General features: G+C 47.6%; 1 protein-coding gene across 1 annotated transcript; it reads right to left on the bottom strand.

Moving 5' to 3' along the window:
* Positions 1-411: 411 nt before the first annotated feature.
* Positions 412-20,574, bottom strand: GCH1 (GTP cyclohydrolase 1). Its single transcript, XM_064659605.1, has 6 exons — positions 20,232-20,574; positions 9,574-9,683; positions 7,319-7,374; positions 4,266-4,297; positions 3,243-3,327; positions 412-2,551 (listed from the first exon to the last, which is right to left on the bottom strand). The coding sequence occupies exons 1-6, from the start codon at positions 20,518-20,520 to the stop codon at positions 2,425-2,427; spliced, it is 699 nt and encodes a 232-aa protein (XP_064515675.1). The 5' UTR covers positions 20,521-20,574; the 3' UTR covers positions 412-2,424.
* Between the last annotated feature and the right edge of the window lie 1,287 nt (positions 20,575-21,861).

Here is a 21,861-nt window from a genome sequence, read left to right as displayed (position 1 = left end):
AAACAACACTGCCACCCACCCTCCCCATCCCAGTGTATTTGTTGTTGATTCCTGTGGCTCCAAGGAACAGTAAGAAGGTGACAACAAATTCTGTAGTTTTTTTTGACGCCCCCTCTGAGTATAACAAATCACCCATCCCAAAAAAACTGGAGAAACAATCTCCACCTGCCACTTCCTTGCATGATGCCCTCACCTCCAAGTCCCCAGGGATGCTCCCACTCCAGTGGATAACGCTGTGCTTTAATGGTTCAGAGACAATGGACTTGTGTGCAGTACAAGTGCTCTGTGTGTCCTACACATATTTACACACTGGGGGTGGTTAAAGCTCCTGTATTTGAACAGTGCTCACCTTCCAAAAAACGCACCGAGTCTTACAACAGCAAAAATGTGAACAAAATCCAAGGCCACGAGTAGAGAGAGGTACGTTTTAAGGACTGTGGGTCACGTGGAAATAAAAAAACAGCAGTGGTGCAACATGAACTTTATCCTGAATAGAGATAAGTGGTTAAAACACAACTTTTTTGGTACCTCAGGAACAAGAGCGTTTCACAGAGACTTAATTTCCAAACTAAAGCAGGGAAAGAGGAACAAATGTACTAGTGTGTGCCCCTTTGGTCCTCAAAGTCTCCTTCTAGTTGAGCTAAAAAGAGAGTTTTACTCTGAACCTCAGGCAAGAAGGATTTAAGGCTTTTCAGCTGGATATTTGAAACAATACTGAACTGAAAAGTGGCAATTTCAGGAAAACAAATGCCACAGAGTGGGTGTGTTCTACCAATGTGCAGCAGAGCTTGTTTATGCTAGCAGACAAACACTGTTACAGCACCTAATCCTAAAGAATCCAGGACAGAGGATGTTACAAAAGATTTTTCCAACCACACAAAAGATTTTCCTTCACGCGACCAGTGAAGGTCACCAAGGTAAAATTACTGTAAATTAAACACATGAGCTTGTTCTTCTTGAAAAAGTTCTCTAGGCCCAACTGACCAGACACGATTTTCACTTTGTTTCCAGCATGGGGTGGGAGCAAGAGAGGGGAATGTGGGTAAGATGGAGTTTTCCAGACTGGGAACCGCCTTTTAGGTTTGTGTACAGGACATCTTGGATCAACACTCAGCCAGGCAGAGCTGTGGGAACCTGTGGGCATCCAACACCCCGGCTGACATTTGTTTTGCAAGCTTTGCCTCCCGTGCTTGGGGTGAGAAGGGTGGTTTTCATTCGCTCCTCATCTGCTCCCAATTAAGAGTTACAAAACATTGCCCATTAAAGTGGTAACAAAGTAGAAGTTCAGCCGGGTCCAGCTGACTCTGAAAACTTTTTGTACCCCATACAGAGGTTGCCCCATCCGCGGAGAAAATGAGGTTCAATTTGTTCTGATGGCCCTGGAAACACTTTTCTCAGCTGCTCTTACGAAATGAGTTGTCATTTCAGGTTCCTCTGCCCTGGAATGACCCGACCTGGCAGCGGACAGGGGAGGTACCGTGTGCTGTGTTCAGGATTTTGTGCTCACCTTTGGTCCCACATTTATGAGAGGTAAGTCTTGAAATGCTCGAAATCTTCCCATTCAGATTATCAGACTGAGTTTTAGCTTCTCAGTCTAACCCAATGGAAATCCAAGAAGGAAAGCTCAAGATACAAATATCATTAAAAACCTCTTTGGATACCTTAGCACTTTGCAGACAGACTCTGCAGGGATTTTTTTTCCTCCCCTCTGTTGAAGTTTCCTTACAAACAGTGGGAAGCTGACAGTTCAAGTGGTCAGACATTCTGAGGCACAGAGGAAAAAGGTGCATGAACCCCTTTGTACTGAGATAAGACTGTGCCCCAAATAATTCACAAGTTAATTCCCTGCATGTTAAGAGGACAGAAAAAATGGGGTTTACATTTCTCAAACAACAAAAAAAAAAAAACACAAAAAAGGAAGGTTAATACTATCAGGAATATAAAACACATCAGAGGTAACATCTCAGAGGTATAACAAACATACCCAGGTACTGAAACAGCCACTGCAGGGCTTGCAATAAAACATAGAGATAATTCAGGGCAATCCTGATCCTACAAGGATCCACAGCCTTTCAGTTGTTTCCTGTGCTGCTCCACATTTATTCCAATAAACACAACTACTTCATAAATATCCATTTCACCACCAAGCCCCACTTCTCTCCTGACAGTGGGATATTCTGCATTATGGATGGAAATACATCTCCAAACCCCTTTTTGTCGCTTGTAATTCTGTGACATCTCTGGAAATCCAGGAGGAGCACCCTTCATCACTACCTTTTCCACTGGCCACCAGGAGTCTTTCACTGCACAAAGACTATGACAACAATTCACAACGATTTAGTTTAAGAAGTTGGGTGTAGGAACAAGAACAGACAGTGACACGGGACAGAACAATCCAGAGTGCATTCAGAGAGTAACACAGTTTCAGCTCCTGATGAGTGTCAAGAATTCTTCACGGGTCTTTGGATCTTCCCGGAATACCCCCAACATTGTGCTGGTTACTGTTTTACTGTTCATTTTCTGTACCCCACGCATTACCATACACATATGCCTAGGAGAGATGAGAGGGGAGTCAATACATCAGGAATGCTCATAGGAAAGGAGTAATCCCACGGAGGGAGATGTTTCTTACACGGTCACAGTCAGTCCTGGGGAGGTAACAAAACCCCCATATCCAGAATGGACATCTGTCTGTAGTACCTGAGCTATGGAAAAGAGCCATTCCCAGCCTCTGAGAACTGCCTTCTCTCCTCTGATCCTAGGAAAATCCCACCTTCCCAAGGTACATTCTGATCACAGGGACATGCCTGCTGCTAGTCCCAAACTCTGCTCTGCTTGAGGACGTAGAAGGTGCACTGAGGTAGAGCACAGACCCAGTGCCAGTGGACAGCTCCACACTGCCAGCTGCCACATCCCTGCAGAGGATCCCACGTCAAATGGCTCCCACACACCAGGGCACTTTGCTGAACGGGCCAGGATTATTATTCTTTATTATTATTATTATTAATAATTATGCTCTCTGTCCCGTGACCAAGCGCGGCACAGGGAAACCGCGGCCAAAGGGGCAACAGGCACCAGTTCAGCAGCTCACAGGTGGGATCACACACAGCTGGGATCACACGTGACTGGAATCACACACAGCTGGGATCACACACAGCTGGGATCACACACAGCTGGGATCACACACAGCTGGGATCACACACAGTCCATACACAACCACGGAGCAGCTCGGAGTCACTTACGTGGCTTCCACGACCACGCCGACCCCCGCGGGCTGTAAGGCTTCTGTGATGGCGATTGCAATTTGCTTGGTAAGGCGTTCCTGGACTGGAAAAAGAAAAGAAAAAACAACAGGGAGCTCAGAATCGTAAAATCCCAGAATAATTTGGGTTGGAAGGGACCTCAAAGTCTGTCTTGTTCCAACCGTGGACAAGGGACACCTCCCACCAGACCAGGCTGCTCCAAGCCCTGCCCATCCTATTTATGTTTTGCATCCTGAAACAGATCTTTAATTTGCTTGTTTATTTGCATTCCACCTTTGCAGGAATTGCATAACCACGACTTGTCATAACAGCCCTTCCACTTCCTATTAGGCACTTAGATTTTCTTGCCTCTCTGTTTTCTTTCAGTTTTTCTCCCCTGTTTGTTCCCAGCTTCACTGCTGCATGATTTATTCCACACACACAATTTGTCTCTTTAAGGAAAGGAAATGGAGATAAAAAACGAGCAAGTTAAGAGTCTTTTGTCCTGCAAAACTTTATTTCCTGCAGCTCTAGCACCCTCTATTCACCAGTCTGATGGTCACTAAGTCTTCTTTAGCCAAGAACAGGCCAAATTTAACCTCAGGACAATGGGAGCAGGCTGAGCCCAGCCCAAGGCTTCAGATCCTGAAGCTTCCTCCCCTTCCCTGGGGCAGCAAGCAGGAACATGGAAGCTCTTCCTTCCTTGCCTTAGACAAGAATTCCCGAAGGAATCTCTCCAAATCTCAGTAGGAGAATTCACCCCCAGCAGCATCCAAGTAGTTTAGTTATTCCTGGCAGCTCTACCTCGTAGCACATTTATCCTTGGGGTCAGTTACTGCCTCCATTCTCTTCCACAGAAGTTACCCTTGCCTGGAGGTGCAGGGGCTAAGCATGATGACAGGTGAGAAACATATGTATTGTTCTCCACACAAACTTGCACAGCTACAGTCCACCTGCAATTCCCAGTCCCCTGCACTGGCTGGGGGAGGAGTGCCCACAACAACCCCAAAATTTCATGTTTACCTTGTAATCTTCTGCTGTATATTTCCACAATCCTACAGGAGAGAGGAAAACACAATGTTATAGTTATTCCCACCTGACCACTGATCTTCACCATTAACTTGACACCATCACTGTGCTGCTCCATGTCCTTCCTGGAAATCCATGCAGTGCCATGCTGCTGCCCAGCCCCAGGCTGGCATTCCTCAAGGACTTCCCTTGGCACATCCCTGTGTTTCGTGACAGGTTCCCCTCCACCTGCAGCCCCAGGGTCTATTTTAGAGGCAAACCTGTCGCTTCTCCTTTGAGCTCCATGTGCTGGCTGATACTTTGGAATTCCTTGTACCACCATCCCCCTGCATCACACAGTTGCAAGGAAATCCATGCCCAAAGATTCCCCTCTCAAACTGAGGTCAGAACACCTCCTTGTGCTTCAATCTAAACCAAATGCTGCTTGAAGGACAATTCAGATATTGGGATTCCCAGGAGGCTGCTGAAATTAGGCAAGAAATGGTTTGGATTCTTGCACTCGACCACAAATATAACTAAGAACAATGAGACAGAATTGGTTTTATTTGAAACAGAGACTCTCCACCCACATTTCACCCCATCCTTCGCATTTCAGTGCTGGGATCACCTCAATGCTCCCCTCCAACACGACTTCAGGTTTGAGCCATTGGTGGGCAACGCAAGGGACACCACCACCACTTACTGATGCTCCACTAGAATCCACTAGAATTCCCATAACTGCTCTGTAACTCCATGGGTTGTTCATGCCAACCTCAAATTCTCGATTACACGTGCAGTGGCCACGCAAAGGAGTTGCTATAGCAAGCTTGGATACCCTGTCTGGTCAGAGCAGACACAAACCAGACACTGGCTGCCAGCCCGAGGCACCACTTACAAGAAAAATCTCTGACAATGAGACTCTCCTGCTGTTTTGGAGAGAGAATTAAACGCAGAAACTCCCCTCCAGCAATGAAGTGGTTGTGTTGTAGCAATTCTAAACAAAGCAAGCAATATTTAGATTAAATATATGGATAGGGAGCATGCTGATGGTCAGATATTCTTACACTGGTGTTGCACATAAGAAGTCCTAACAGCATGTTTTTGTAAAAAACAGGCATTTGCAAGAGCACTTTTCAAGCCTGAGCCTAAAATCCAGAGAAAGATGTTTGTTGACTGAATGCAGGTCATCCACAACTACAGAAACTCACCACATTAGGCTAATCCTATTAGGAAAGATTAGGCCCAGAGTACCAACAGCCTCACAAATCTTTGCTTGAACACTGGTTGCATTATATAGGGCACAAAAGGGAGGCATGATTTGGCCCACCAACCTCTTCAAGGTAAGCTCTAGAAAGTGAGGACTGGGAACAGTTTTGTTACACAAGAAACTAATCTTTTCATTACTGCAGCGTTTGAGAGTTTTGCCCTGCCTTGAAAAAGAGGCTGGATTTAACCTTTCAAGCAGAAGTGCAGGTTTGCACGTATTAATGCAGGTTTCTGCACTGAGAACAAATAGTAGCAAAATTGCACACTTCCAGCAGCACACTTCCAGCCACTTGAATTACAAAAGAAAATAATCGTTGAAAGCTGTTTTGAGCTCCTTTTTTTTACATCTGCAGTTGAGAGGTAACTAGAGACCAGAGCAAGCACAAATCAACAGATGCACATTTCAAATGGGATCCTGTATCCTGCGTCGGAGCCCTGCAGAAATGAAACCACGTGCTAAAGACAGTCTGTTCAAGGAAGGGTGATTCCTTCAGAAATCCAGCTCAAAAAAAAAACAACAAAACACCCTGCACCACCTGAAGATCCAGCCAACACACGACACCAGCCATGAACTGCCACACAGACTCATCCCCAAGGCTGAGGGGCTACAGAAGGCAAAGTTTTCTGCCCACCAGCTGCAGTGCTGACAGCTCAGAGCCTCAGCCCAAAACCCCAGAAGCTCTGTACAGCCACAGAACAAAAAAAAAAAATTATGTGTTGAACAGCCTATTTCAGCCTTTTAATCGAAGCCCAGTCCTGTAAGCACTGCTGAAGACATGAAGATGCCTCCCTGTAATGTGAGGTTCTGTGAGCAAAGCTGTGACCTCCAAGGGCCCTTCCACTCCCAGACCCAACTCACTGCTGTGCAAGCAGAGCACAGAGCAGAGCTGGCTCACTTCAGAGCATTTTACTGTCATATCCTGCACATTTCTTACCCTCTAAGGAAAGCCAGCAGGCATGCAGATTTACAGGGCTAATTCTCATTAGTGTTATTGGAGCTACAGCAGGATTAACAGACCGATCAGGGAAAGCATAAGCAAAAACCTATGTGGTCTTTCTGAACCACAGCCAAATTTTCAGACTTGTTTCTCCAGAGACTCTTCCATTCTGGTTCTCAATAATCTGCTTATTGGAGGGATCCACCATCCTCTTCTCATCAGAACTAGAAAAAGTGTCACTTTATAACAAGATTCAGTGCAACAACTAATCCAAGGGCACTTGCTGAGGGAAAAAAAAGCTATTTTACATAACAAATGGATTTCTCAAGTGTATCACAGTTGTTTTGTTTCTCAGGCTGAGCCTTATCTATAAAATATACCCCACTGAGCTCAGCAGGTCTCAAGTGAAAGAAAGAAATGCAAAATTTATCTCAAGAGTCAGCTAAGAGATGAAAGTTTTAGATTTGCTTTATATCCATAAAGTGTGTTCATCTACAGTTTGGAACTTCTGGATTTTTGTTCTTATCAGTCAGTATTCACACAAGTAGTAAATAGCTGGAGGTGCCCACTGGTTTTTGTGGCCTGCCTCAGAACATGGCCAAATTCTCTTGTCCTTTGCCTCAGTGCTCCCTGCAGACACCAATGCTTCGTGCTGGCACAGTCACTGGTGTGAATTAACACACAGCTCCAGGTCTTATCTGTCCTCTCCATGAAAAACAATGCTGAGGATTGGTCTAAATCCAAATCCAGGACACAGAGTGGGCTGAGCTTTACAGGGAGACCAGATTAAGAAGATTAGCACAGTTAGCACAGCCTGGAATCCTTTTTACAAATTAGCATCACTTTCATTACAGGAACACTTACCTGGCAAGTTTGCTGAGGCCAAGCACTTGTTTGTTAGGGAGATACCCGATGTGCACCTAGACAGAGGAGAACAACCATCAACAGCAGCAAAACCAAGCTCCAAATGAGTATGAAACTCATGCACAGACAATGAGATGTGCATCTGCCCCAGAACTACCCCGGAACAGTCCAGAAGTCTTGGCATGTGGGAGGCACGTGCCACCATGCAAGCCTGGAAAACTGTGGAGTTAACAAGAGACTAAATGCCTGGTGAGGTCCTGGTGAAGAACAGGTGAGTTTTCCGAGGGGGAGAAAAATCACAGCTCTTCAAGAATCAAGGCTTATGTTCCAAGTCTCAGGAATGCCAGGGAGTACTGCTACATGTGGGTGCAAAAGGCAGTCTGTTACTCAGCACAGCACTATCCATCCAAAGCAAACATGCTGTTCTTTCAAGACCTAAAATGGATTTAGGGAGAGGAAGGAAGAGGGACTGTGCTTTACTTCCAGTGAGAGTTCTGATGGCAAGATGTATTTTGCCACCAAAATCAGGCTGCACTTATTGATTCGATTTTTCCTTGTTTTAGCAATACCATAGATCACTGATGATTAACTCAGCTTCCATCCTGCTCAAATATGGATTGGCTGGACATTCCTACTGCAACACGTAGTTGCACTAAATTGGAATAAGTTTAGTAGAAAAGTGCTCAGAGATGAGGCAGGGGGGAAAAACATTAAGCTCCTTGTTTTAAGAGAGCCACACAGGCTACTGCACTCCAGTGGGTGTACAGTTGGATTATAAACCAGCATTTGTGCCACTGTACCAGAGACTTGAAAAATCAGCCAAGATACAGCAGGGGAGTGTCAGTGAGGGATCCTGTCTTAGCACTGTGCCTGGAGGCCCCACCTCAGAACCCTGTACCTGTACCACAGTGCACCTTATTACCTGGCTAACTTGCTCATTCCTATCACTTCTGTTGGGTAAATCAACCCACTGACACCTGAAAAGACATGAAACATTTCAGACAAAGCCAGAGACATGACTTAGAAATAAGCAATGAATCCTGCTCCCCTTTTTCTTTTTTTTTTTTTTTTTTTGCAAATTTCTTAATTTCCTTTAAAACAGAACTGCAAACACAAGACTGCTGGTCAGTGTTTGCAGCCTCTTTGATGTACCCAACAGGGGAATGGTTGGTCAGAGAATATTTAGAGGCATTGCCAAGTCATTTAGCAGGACCCATTCGGTGTTTGTAAAGAGATTTCTCCAAACCACACAGGCTAAACAGCTGGTTGTAAAAACAATGCACACATTGCCACGGGAGTAACAGAGAATATACACAGTAGGTGTAGCCAAGAATAACAGGCACAACAGAGGGCTTGCACAGAAAAAGAAGTTACCCTGTTTTCCAGTATAAAATACTAACAGTGACAAAAGAAAGCAGATTAAACTGAGTTGACTCAACTAAAATGGCTGGTTTCTGTTCAGGTGTTCTATTTTTGGGAGACAGTTTGCTTGGAACTTATGAATTTTATAGACAGCACAAGCACTTGCTGCTCTTGGGCCTGTGAGTAGTCTATGGCAACAGATGGATCAGACTGAGCTCCATCCTTCCATGCTGATAAGGGAGTGAGAGGCTCAGATGTGCAGCAGGGACTACCCTCCCAGAACTCTTCATCACATTTACAGAGGTTAACTGGAGACCCTTTATTTTCTTTTTCAGGTTGTCAGTACCACAGTTCCAACACCCTCTGAAACTCCAGCCCCTTTCACGGGAGTCCCAAATTAAGCAGCCCCCTGCCAGTCAGGTTTGGCCACCCTCTGCCCCCCTCGGCTCATGTAATTAAGACAGGGCTGCTAATGAGTTTGTTCCACTCACAGAGGGTTTCAGAGATGAATGTGCACTGGATAGCTCTGAGCCAGGAGCTAAATCCGTGACAGAGCCAGTGTGCAGGGTGAGCTGGTTTAATATCAAGATGTCTGCCCTCAAGGCTTGCTGCTGCTTCATGGAGAAGAGCTTTGATATGAAATGTCAGAAACCATTAGATTACTTACAGTAGGAAAGGTTGAGAGTTCCATTTCAGGAGCTTAAATTCAAATAAAACTCACATTAAGGAGGTCTTCCTTATTTGTATTCTGAAGATTAACTTCTAGAACCATAGCCTTAAGCAGTAAAGATTTACGGCCTTAAAAGCTCTGTAGTTACAGCTACCAAGTCTTTCACATGTACTTTAAGTCTTTTGTTGTGCATTCCCACATCTGTTTTGTGAGGAGGAGTTACCTTTCCAACAAATGGAACGAGGTGATGCTCACACAATGAGAACATGTCTATGTCCTTCACAATGACCATCTCATCGTGGTCTTCGTCAAAGATGGCATCATTCAGAACATCTGAAACCAAACATTTGCATTAAAAAAAATAAAAAATAAGTGTACAAGCACGGTAGTTTCCTGAGAAAGCTTGTAGCAAGGGGGAGCTCTCTCAGGGGTACAGATTCTAAGGTTCAGATATGGGAGGCAAATAAGAAGTAAGGTCACAAGTATGCTTTGGTTTGCATGGGATCACACACATCAGACTCCCTGCACGCTGCACCAGAAGCCAGCCTGGAGTGTTTTATTTAAATAATAGCTTGAGCTCAGGTTAAAATAAGTCTAGTCTTTGCAGAATTACTGACAACTTAAGAACAACTAAGACTAGAGCTGATGAAGCCAGTGCTGAGGATGAGAAGTGCTGAGGATGAGAGCACACCTCAGCGGGGTTGCAGTTGTGCACCCGCCAGCAAAGCTGAGCCTGAGGTGGGAGAAAAGCTAAGCCATCACAGTGGTTTCTTCAAACACTTCAACACCAGCACCACTGTTTTCAAGGAGGCTTTGCATGCAAATAAAATATTCTTATTTCATCCTGAAGCACACCAGGCAGCAGCTGTTTAGGCACACACAAGTCAGACACAGATCTGTACCCACAGACCGGGGAGACATGTGCTGTCCTGAGCAGGAACAGGCAGGCATATGCACAATCCAGCCTAATTCTGCACCTCAGAGTTAACAGAAGACTGAGGTGGAGAAACCCAAAAGGATAGCAGGAAGAAGAGACAGCTCAGCAAGAAAAGGAACATGCAGTGTGACAATTTGCTAGTCTCGGAGCTCAGCAGAACAGATCCTCAGTTGATTTTCCACATTTAGCAGTCCCTTGACAAGTCCCCAGCCAACCCGGACACAGGTTACAGCACATCACCATAGTCTCCACAAAGACTGCAGGTACCTGGATCATGCTCAGAGAGGTTAAAAGCAGAATGGTCTCAAGTTAAGAGACCAAATCTCTTGAAGCACAAGAGAGAAAAGCTGTATATGAGAGAGAGTGGAGGGAGAAAATTGCAAGAAGAAAACCAGCTGTACAGATGGGCTGATAAGGACAAAGGACTCTGTAAACCAGTCAGCTTGAAGCCACACTGACTCCTTGGAGTTACTTCCAGGAAGCCATGGCCAGAAGGGGAACCAGGGCACTCAGGGACTGCCCTACATCGTGTGCAGTGGAGCTTAACACCTGCAGCGGCGATTACACAAATCTAATAGTTGTGTCTGCTCTACTTGCCTTGATGCCTCCCCCTGACACGCACGTACACCTCATGGCCACCATCTGCTGTCGATAAGGCATCACCATCACGGAGCATTTTAATTTCCTGCCTCGCTATCAGCACCACACAGGTAACCCTGGAAACTGCGCGCAGGACGCGCCGCCTGCGACGCGTGTTCTTTCCTGGGAAGGGCTGGCAACCTGCAAGGCGGCGAGGCTGAACCCCAGAAGGCTTTGGATCCGGTCAGGGAGCAGGGGTAGGGGGCATGAAAGAGGCCAGGGAGCAACTCTGTAAAGGCACATGGTTTTGTTCTTCAAATTTCAGGGTCTAGTTTACAGCAAACACCGCTGGAGAGGATTTTGGTTACATGGGGAGCAGTTGTGTATGAATTCAGACAGGAGTAGTGAGAATACAAAACAGAGCAGGCTCAGAGGAGAGGGGAGACAGAGCAGCATCTGGGTTCTTAGCTCCCTCCTGCAGCACTCTGCAGATGTGCCATTTCTACAGCAGAAAGGCAAACAGTGGTTTCACAAAACCTGCTACTACGCCCAGCGTTATTAAAATAAAATGCAAACAGATCCATGAAGCATCTCCAGAGTGACTGCTGCTGTTATTAGACCACCAGCTCGGCTCACAGCAGCCTGGCCAGGAGCATATCAGAGCCTGATGTCAGATATGGATTTACGTCAGCGCTCGCAAAGCAGATTGTTCAGAACAACCAGAAATGGCCAAATTCTCATTAAGAGTCGTGAGACACAGCACAAGGCCCAAGCTGCAACAGAAGGTACTTCAGCCATGAAGTCTCATGTATATGCATATACACGTTTATTAATGTATAAAATATATATTAACAGATCCTTATAAACTTTCCCTCAAGAGCCCGACTCTACTCCTGGAATGCTGCAGAGCTGTGTGGAATCATGGAGACAGCTCTTAGCCCTGCTTTACAGCTCAGCCAAAGGGAAGTTTAAGTGACCTGAGAAGTACCACACAGGCAACTTCAGGAACAAAATGCATCCTTCTAACAGCTAGAACAATCAAGCAGGAACACAAAGGCCACCCACCCTTCTTGCACATCCCCTCTTAAACCACAGCCCAGAGTCAGAGCAGTGAGGGCAGCACCCCCTCACAGCCAAGGGAGTTTCAGAGGTGTCTAAGAAAACATCAAGAACGTAACCACGGAGCTGTGAGATGTTTCATGCTCCTTGTTTATAGTGCTCTTGCCATTTTTGCACCTCAGATTTATTTAATATTAGCAGCGAGTTGCAGCCAGGTCACAGATGGTCCCTGCTCAGCTGCACAACCTGTAGCAAGGTGTGCTGATTTTGTCAGCACCAGTTACTCCTGGTTACACCAGGGCCCAAGAAGGAAGAACACAGCTCAGTGTTACCCACTCCAATAACCCCTCCACAGCTGCCAGGTGATCAAGGAGACAAAGGTAAAACAGAATGTGAGACTGAAGGCCACCACCTGAGTAAAGGGCCACAGTGCCAAGAGAGCCCCAGTCACCCCATCCTGCTCCAGTCCCTCCTGCTCAAACTTCACAGGTCCCTCCTGAAAATAAGCACAGCTTGAAGCCTGCCTATCCCTACCCCTCTCCCTTTGGAATCCAAGCCCTCTGTTGACAAAAAAAGAGTTAACACAGCATCTTGTCACAGTTGTTTCTACCTGTGTCCCACTGCAGCAGTTGTTTGCAGTCATTACACAGGAGAGACTTCTTTGGCAGAGACTCAAACACCTTGTGCAGGGAGACAATACCACTTCAGGTAACTTTTCCTGACTTTTATTATTCTTTTTTAAGTCATTCCTTTTGCAACAGCATCAAACAGGCCCCCGACAAGCTCAGCCTTTATGCTGCAGCTGAAAGGGCAGAAGGGGAAACAGCCTCAGATTAACCAAGCCAGAAGCAAAGCTGGTGACAAATTCATGCCCCTTTTCCCGTTCTTTCATTCCACCCTGCTTCACCAGCTTGATTTCAAGTTTTGCACAGCCAGGATGCTCCCTAGATTATTCCAGCTGATTTTTCCTTCACCTCAAAGTTCATTTCCTGGTATAGAAACTTCAGTGGGTTCTTAACACTGAACAATCACCTTGTGCTGCAAGTTAACTCCTGAAACAGAGCAGAATTAATTTTTTGCCCTTTATCTTCACAGAAAGAGTTGATAAAAGGAAAAATCAGAATTGGATGAAGACAGAATGAGAAAGACCTTTCAGGATTTTGCGTCAGAGCTAAGCAAAGATACCTGTTGCTATAGAAACTATTTGCATGGCTTTAATGTGACACAGGAAAGCAAAAGCACCTCTGGCAACCAAAGAAGCCAGAGCCCACCCAGAATACAGCTCAGGAGGTGAAGGGCATGAAGGATGGCAGCGTTGCAGCAGCTTCACAGCACTTCAGATCTACCCTTGTTACTATGCCTGGGAGTCAGAAGAGTGAAGTGCTGTAGGCTGCTCTCACTAGGAGTTAAAGTACTTCCCCGTGGTGCTAAGTTGCCTCACTGCTCCACTTTAGAGAGGAGTCAAACTGTGGATAGTTCAGTGCCAACAGGATGAAGGCAGGCTCAGAAATTCCCTGACATTGTTCTTTGAGCTCATCCATCCTGGCTGAGAAATAAGGCACAAGGTTCTCCTGACACCCAATGCCCAGGTCCAGGCTGTCTTCACTGTCCTCTGCTCTCCATGGTCACCCTCAGGGAGTTCCTCTGCAGCTGAAAACAGACGTAATCATCAGCAGGAGACTCGGGATAACAGCTGAATGTGTGGCAGGGAAACCAACAGGCTACAGGGTCAGGATTAAATCTGGAAACAAATTACTGTAAAAATCTTTCAGCTACTGCTGGGTAAGCAGTAAGATGTAGAGTCAAAACTAATTATCTGTTATTTATTCATGTGATGACACTACAGGTAACTGCAGTTAGGGAAAATATTCCAGAGAAGAAACCAGAAAATTATTGCAGCCTGTGAATATAAAAAGGCTACCAGGAATTTATTATGCATAGAGAGAAAAGGATCAGGCTACAAAAACATTAATATAAAGAGTTTGTACTGCTGCAGAAAGTTAATGATTTCAGGTTACTGAGAAAAGGAGTGATCTGGGTATGTCATTTGCTTCAAGAAGTCTTGAAGAGCTCTAGAAAGAGGCACAGCTTAAAATGCCACATGACTATGTAAATAGGCAATAGAGTTCAAAATCTGCAGAGAAAATTAAATGAGCGGTGTGTGGCTTCCTTGCCATAACACACCTGCCTAACAGGAACCAACAGAAACCTCAGAGACAAAAGAATTAACAAGTTTATGCCTACTATTTCAGATTTCATCACCAAGGGACTACAAACAGACACTGAACTCCAGACAGGAACATCTGCTCCAGAAGCAAAGCTTAGTCCCTCAGTTACCAGAAGGGAGGTGAAGCAGGTGTGTGATTTAAGGGACATTTCATAGAAGCAAAGATAAGAGGAAAAGCATTATTGATATTCAGCTAATTCTGGCCATGACTTATACAGATTTGTTTGTTTTCCTGTGAGACACTTTCCACGTGGCAGGAAGAGACTCGAGTCTATTCGTAAGGCATCAGCCACTGCAGACAGATGAAGCTAAGATTAGGTTCCAGAAGTTGCCCTCTGACAGGGGGTTTGAAAGCAGCATTCTGGGGATGCTCATTAGAATGTATCAGGATTCCAATAGTCACTTCCATGTCTCATAGAAGGGGCTCATCCACACTTCCTTCTGAAACTGAAAGGAAAAATCTGAGAAGGTGAAGCAACACTTTGGAAGAGCAACATGAAATCTCAGAAGGCTGTAACAGTTCAGACCCAAGAGGTTACAACATTCAATAAATTCCCAACAAAACCCCGAACAAGCTTAGTGTTACTTTAGCATTAACAGGCAGGAGAGATGATCCTGGAAAGTCCCAGTTCCCAGCAGAAGTTTTGCTGCATTTACTACAGTGTTTCAGCTTCACTTATGTGGGGGCAGAGGAGGAAAGAAACCCCTAAAAACCTTACTCTGAACAACCCTTTATCTCCCACACCCTGGTTTACAAGAATCAAGCCAGGGCTGCACCGCAATAATGCTGATGCTCCAGCTATTAATAGGTTGCTAATAGGTTGCATTCATCCAGCTCAGCATAGTCTGTGATTCTGTGAAGCTGCAGTACCTCGATTCCAGGAAAGGATGCACCTCACCAGCCCTCGGCAAAGGGCAGCGCTGCTGATCAAACAGCCTTGTTTGCTTAAGGCACTGCCTGTGTGTTCTGACACAGCGATGCTTAGCACCTCTCACCAAGGCAAAATGAGCAGGCCTGGAAAAATTCATCAGCTCACACCACTGCTGTCTGTAAAAAACCACCAAATCCACACTGACGAGATGGAGAAAGGAATATTAAGGTTGAAATATTTTGACGTAGGAAAAGCACGTAAACTGATGAGGAAACGAGCTAAGTAGTTGTTATTTGCTGTAAAATAAAAGCTGCACAGCAGAGTCACTTGGCTTCCAGGCAAATAACGGGCAGCCTTTCAAGCCCACAGAGGTTCAGAAAGCAAGGTTGTCCCCTCCCAGTATTTCTGATATTCATTTCCCTGTTAAACACACTGAAAGGGCAGCTGAACCTGCCAACGTGCTTGAGAGCTGACATGCTCACAGGAGGAAGGGCTGGGAGACTTCTGTGACATCAGCTCCCTCTGCCACCAGCAATACACCGTTTAGTGAACGTGCTGTTTTGCTTGGAGTGTTTATGGAGGATGAAAATAAGTTAACTTCCTCCTGCAGATGCAGGCAGCTTGTTCAACCCTGTGCCTTGTGTTTCCTACAGGATTACACAATCCAAACCAACTCCTTTATGATTTACCTTTCAAAGCATCGTTGACACTGTAACAGACACAGTTTCTGTAATTTACCATTTAGCTCTGCTTAGCAAGACTGGTTCTGAAGCCTTCAGCTTCAGTTCCAAGCTAGCGCTGTCTGCAATCTTGTATTCCCATTTATTCACTCATTTGCACACATTTGTGCTGTGTAGTATTTATACACAAACAGCCCCCCTGAGCATGACATTAAGCCTTTAGTAAAAGAAGGGACAGATTTCTCAAGGTTTAGTCTTTGTGTGGCAGGCAATGGCCCGAACCAGCAGTAAGAAAGCTAAAGGCACCTGGTTGTCACAGTGCTGCTCTTAACCTTCATTAACCAAGAGGACAGGGGTTTGAAATTATTATTTTGAAATATCACTTACTCACAGAAGTAAGAAGTTGATAGATCTGACTCTGGAAAAGAAAACGCGTTCCTGGGTGCTCATGCAGGAGCATTGCATGGGATTGAAAAGGTTTTTTGGGTAACTTTTCTGCTCTGCCATCTTTACCAACACACTAAGAGGTTTCTGTTGCAACCACTGTTAGTCTACATCGATGCCCGAGTGTCTGCAGTGAACTGTCAGTATTTTTAATCTGGTCCCAAGATGGATTTTATTTGAAATCACCAGAGGCATCCCTGCTACTCCAGTCAAAGTCTGATGACTAGGACGACACAAGTGAGAACAACACTCTTGAATACGTTCTGTCAAAGAAAGAGGATGAGGCCTTTAGTAAAGCCAGGATTAATAAGCGACAATCTAGAATGAATAGAAAGAGCCAGATTTAGATATTTAACAAGTAAACTCCACTAGTGGCTCCGACACACAACACTGAGCAGCTGCAGAACACAGATAGCAAAGATGAATAAGGAATAAAGCAGGAACACTGTTACTCTGCGCTGTCAAAACCAACCAAGAAAACACACACACAGTGGAAACTGGAAAGCAGAATCAGCTTCTCTGCTGCTCACATAAATCTGAAAGGAGAGAAGGGACGGAATTTAGATGTAGTCTTCCCTGCAATACTACAAAGTTAAGCTATGGCAAGTAGAAAAATACAATCGGGTGCCATGGGAGCAAAGTGACAACACCCAGGAAAGGAGATCAAATGACCAGCGCGTTTAACCGTGCCCCAAATGTATTATGTTCCCAGACACACAGTAAATAAAAGAGATCATGAAATGTTTTGGGCAGGAAGGGGCCCTTAAAGGCCATCTAGTCCAAGTCCCCACAATAATACAGCAAGTGAGGCTTAAGTCAAGCCCTGCAAGACCTCACTTGCAACTTCGCACTTCCCAGAAGGGCAGTGGAGCTGGGGAAGGGTCTGGAGCACAGCTCTGAGGAGGAGCAGCTGAGGGAGCTGGGGGGGCTCAGCCTGGAGGAAAGGAGGCTCAGGGGGGACCTTCTGGCTCTGCAACCCCCTGACAGGAGGGGGGACCCGGGTGGGGGTCGGGCTCTGTTCCCAGGCACAAGGGACAGGACACGAGGAAACTGCCTCAGGTTGCACCACCTGAGGTTTACACTGGACACTGGGAAAAATTTCTTCATGGAAAGGGTGGTCAGGCTGCCCAGGGCAATGGTGGAGTCATCATCCCTGGAGGGATTTAAAAGCTGTGTGGATGTGGCACTTGGGGACATGGTTAGTGCTGGGAGAACATTTGGACTCAGTCTTAGAGGTCTTTTCCTACCTTAATGATTCTGTAATCTGGATGTGTACCTATTACATCTTTCTTTGTGTTCCTTGACGGGAAATGAAAACACCATCTCCTGCCTCCCTAAGGCAGATACTCAAGCAGACGAGGTCAGAAGGCTGATTTTAAAGCCTGGAGCTGTACTAACATTCACTGCCCTTGTTCATTTGTGTCACTCTTTCCTGGCAGCACAGTCTGGCAGCACCTCCACACCCTGGCAAGGTTTGGGAGCTGGGTGCCTGTTGCAACACACTTTGCCTCTGGCCATGTGTTTGTACAGCCACCACCACGGAGCTTTTACCTGAGAAACCTTTCATGGAAAGATGGAACTGGCAGCTGTTGTAACTGTCCCTTATCTTCTGCCTGTTGCAGGGATAAACTTGAAACGCTGCTCAACACACATCCTGCAAGTCACTGCTTTAACCTCTGCCTATCCAGACAGTTCCACATGAGGAGCTGAAAAAGCTGCAAAATAAACCTGAGAAAACAAGGGGTCAGGGCTGCTTTCTGTTTTGTTTTTTCTTTTTTTTTGGGGGGGGAGGGGAGGTTTGGGTTATTTTAGGTTGGTTCTCCTTTTACAATCCAGTTCCTGGTCCAGTTCACAGCCTGGCCAGGCAGACAGCTGGATTAGCATAACCAAGGGAACAGCACACCAGGATGCTGCAGCAAAGACAGCAGCAGTCCTACACCTAGTCTTGCGCCCAAAATACTTTGTACTTGTTGGCTCTAAGTTTCATGAGGTATTTAAAACTCTCCCAAGCAGAATTTACTTCCCTATTGACTCTCCCAACCAACTCCTCATCCAGCAGTTGCTTTGTTAGCTACTCTGGTCTTGTCCTTTGTCTACAGCTCTTCTTTCTTTTTAGCTAGGAAAAGTGGGGCAACTGGAAGCTGAGCATCCTGCAAGAATAGGTGAGCATCTGGAAAGTAAAAGGATTCCCCACCTGACACAGGAAGGCATGTTAAGATCACAGCTTCACATTATTTCCTAAAAAGAAAAGAAATAAGCAGTCCAAGAGTAGAGCACCCAGCAGTGATGTTTTTTCCTACTCTTGGACATAACACAGCTCTCTACTAGGTATGGATATTCAGAGGAGGAGAGTATCCAGAACCACTCTGCTTAATGAAATGTATGTGAGAGATCAGGAGAGACCATTGAAATCCCAGAGAATCCACACTGGAGCAGAAAAAAGTTTTTTTGATAACTAAAGGTATTGTGTGATCACAGAACTGGCAGCAAGATAAGAGAGGACTTAAGAAGGGCAGCAACCTCATCCAGGTTCAGGACAGAAATTCTTGCTTAAACTATCACTAGGAAATTCCTTCTGCTGGAGCCTGACAGGATGGCTGAGAGACCTCCTGTGTTTTACAATAGTAAAATGAGGAAAGCTACTCTCACTAGACAAAGGATCGTTCCATGAAACCCTGATGAAACCTCATCTCAAACACATTGTGCAGCAGGACTAAAGGAAGAGAGGAACAAGGGTGGCCACTGCAGCCCAGAGCCTATTTCCAGATGTGACCCCAAAATCCTGGTTTGATCTGAAAGGCAAAACAGCTTCCAAGGCAGAAATGCTGTTCCTGGGGGAAGCCAGGACACAAGACTGGCACGAGGGTACCAGCTGGCCATGAGTAAATTAATGCTGGAAGTTATATGTAATCTGATTTCACAAGAGCCAACAGCAGAGAAGTGAAAAAGAAACCAAACACAAAAGCCTTCAACTGGAAGCACAGTGCACTTGGAAAAGGACTCAGGCGTCAGCAGAAGCTCCCTGACGCCATCCATCAGCACAGCTCAGCCTTTGCATTCAGCCCCAACACCCTGATGCAGCTCTGGGGTAGGCTCAGCACCCCAGTGCTGTGCTCTGAGAGCAGAACATGACCAGCTCCTTCCTCCTTCGCACTCACAGATCCTTGCTGACAGTGTTTGCATCCCTTACTGACAGGAACCTGCCTTTTACTGTAATAAGGGGAAGGGGGAACTCCCAAGCTTCCCAAGCCCTTTTTTATTGTTTGTGCTGGGTACAGTCCATAGCCAAGAGGCTGAGAAGAGGAAAAGTGATGTAAAAACTACATTTCCAAGCAGTATTCACCCTGCTTTGGAACCAAGAGACAACTGTGGAGTTTTTGGTGATGGGGACAACACCTCCCACCTAATTCCTCTCCTCATGCCCTCAGCCAGCAAGCAGAGACACTCAGTTGGGGCAGAAGGGTGAACTTGGGGTACCTCTCCACATCTGCGCGTGCTGCTGGGACCCTGAGATGGGGCAGGGATCTCCCTGAGCTCCTCCTTTCTCCCGACCTCGCTTCCTTAAGTTTCACTGCCCCTTTCGAAAAACCTCACCTGACTAAAAGCATCAGCAAAACGGGACCTTTTGTGAGACAATTCACACCACTTACGTCTGCTAATGGAAACAAACATTCCTACCCTATCCTGAACACAGCCTCGCTCGGCCGGGGACGGAGGAAAGCACCATCCGCAAGTTTCCATGGCACAGCTCGAAAAGTTCACCGAAGAGGAGGGAAAGCAAAAGCAAAAGCACTTGCACTGCTCGCCCAAAACAAAAGCATGGAAGTTTACGGCAGAACGGGAACTTCATCAATACATAGTTTAATAGGAAAGAGAAAACACAGTAACGAGGAATTTGGGGAGGGAGGGGACAGGTTCTTTCTAACACACATTGCTGACTTAGCGACAAGGGGCACCGGACGGGCGGTGCAGCGACAGGGCAGCGATGGAGCCCGTTTCAAGCAGTAAAGCAGGAGAGGCAGCGCCTCGGCTGGTATCACGCAAGCAGTTCCATCCCCATCCCGCCCCGGGAGCGCTCCCTACCCGCGATGGTCTCCTGGTATCCCTTGGTGAAGAACTGCATGGCCGTGGCCGCCCTCCAGGGCGTCTTGAGCAGCCCCTGCCGCTGCGGGTCCTCTCCCAGCGCCCGCAGGATGGAGGTGTAGGCGGCCGCCAGCCCGGGCAGGCTCAGCTCGTTGTCCTCCTCGCTGCGGGGCCGCTCCCCCCGCCACCCATCGCCGCCGCCCGGGGGGACCCGCGGCTTCTCGGCCGGGGCGGGGGGCGGCGGCCGCTCCTGCCGCGCGTACCCGTTACAGCCCCGCGCCCCCTCCATGGGCCGGGCACCGGCACCGACGGGCGCTGTGCGGGCTGTGCCGACCCCGCAGCCCCCGGCTCGGCCCCCGGTGCGGGCGGTCCCGGCGCCGCCGCCCGCTTTTATAGCGCCCGCGCCGCGGCCATTGGCGGCCCCGGAGCCGCGTCACCGGCAGGGTCGGGAGCCGGGTGGAAAAGGGGTACGGGGGGTAACGGGGGGATCCCCCGGGATGAGAGTGGGAGGGGGGGGGGTACAGAGAGGTCCCCCCGCGATGGGGGTACGGGGGCATCCGAGGGGATGGCCTGGGATGGGGGTCCCCGGGGATGAGATACGGGCTAGGGACCCCGGGGGATCACCTGTGCTGGGGGTACGGGGGGATTCGGGGGAATCCCCCGGGATAGGGGTACGGGGGAATTCGGGGGGATCCCCTGGGATGGGGGTCCCGGAGATGAGACACGGACTAGGGATCCCAGGGGATCCCCTGGGCTGGGGGTACGGGGGGATTCAAGGAGATCCCCTGTGCTGGTGGTAAGGGGGGATTCGGGGGGATTCCCTGTAATGGGGATACGGGGGGATCCTGGGGCTGAGACAAGAGATCCTCGGAGGAGATCCTCGGGGATCCTCAGGGCTGACACCCGGGCTTGGGGTATGGGGGGATCCGGGGGGATCCCCTGGGCTGGGGGAATCCTGGGGCTGAGGCAAGGACTGGACATCCAAGGGGATCCTCCAGACTGACACCCGGAATGGGGGTGTGGGGACATCCCACGGGTTGAGGTGCGGATGAGGGGTAAGGGAGGATCCAGAGGGATCCCCCAGGCTGGGGATACAGGGGAATCCTCCAGGCTGGGGGCACAAGGGGGTTGAGGCACAGGCTGGTGGCATGGGGTGATCCCTGGGCTGAGGTGTGTGGTGAGGGCATGGGGGGCTGGCCCCAAACCACTGTAGGGTGCCCCCTTCAATCAACCCAGTGTGGGCAAAGTCCAAGGGGAGCCCAGGGTTAGAAGCAAGGGCAGGGATGGGAGGGTCCAGCTGGGATGCAGGTCCAGCTGGGATGCAGGTCAAGCTACATGGCAGCTCCCAGCATCCTTCTCCACTGTCTTCTCATCCCCTCAACCTCCTAGAGCCGGCTCTTTTCCTACCAGGGTGATGCTGGCACATCCCACCCATTCGCTCCCTGGCACTGTTGAAATGCCATCAACACCATTTTGAGAGGCTGTGGGTCACTGGTGTTGGGATGCAGCTACCAGAATGACCCCAGGAATGGACTGGTCCTCCTTAGTGACCATTCCCACCCACCACCTTATCCTGGCTGGGCTTCTGTCCCTTCAAACCCCTGATGTCTGCAGACACCTTCCTGCTGCA

The sequence above is a fragment of the Pseudopipra pipra genome, chromosome 6 (assembly GCF_036250125.1).
Source record: "Pseudopipra pipra isolate bDixPip1 chromosome 6, bDixPip1.hap1, whole genome shotgun sequence".
Classification (NCBI taxonomy): domain Eukaryota; kingdom Metazoa; phylum Chordata; class Aves; order Passeriformes; family Pipridae; genus Pseudopipra; species Pseudopipra pipra.
This window is presented reverse-complemented; position numbering and strand designations above follow the sequence as displayed.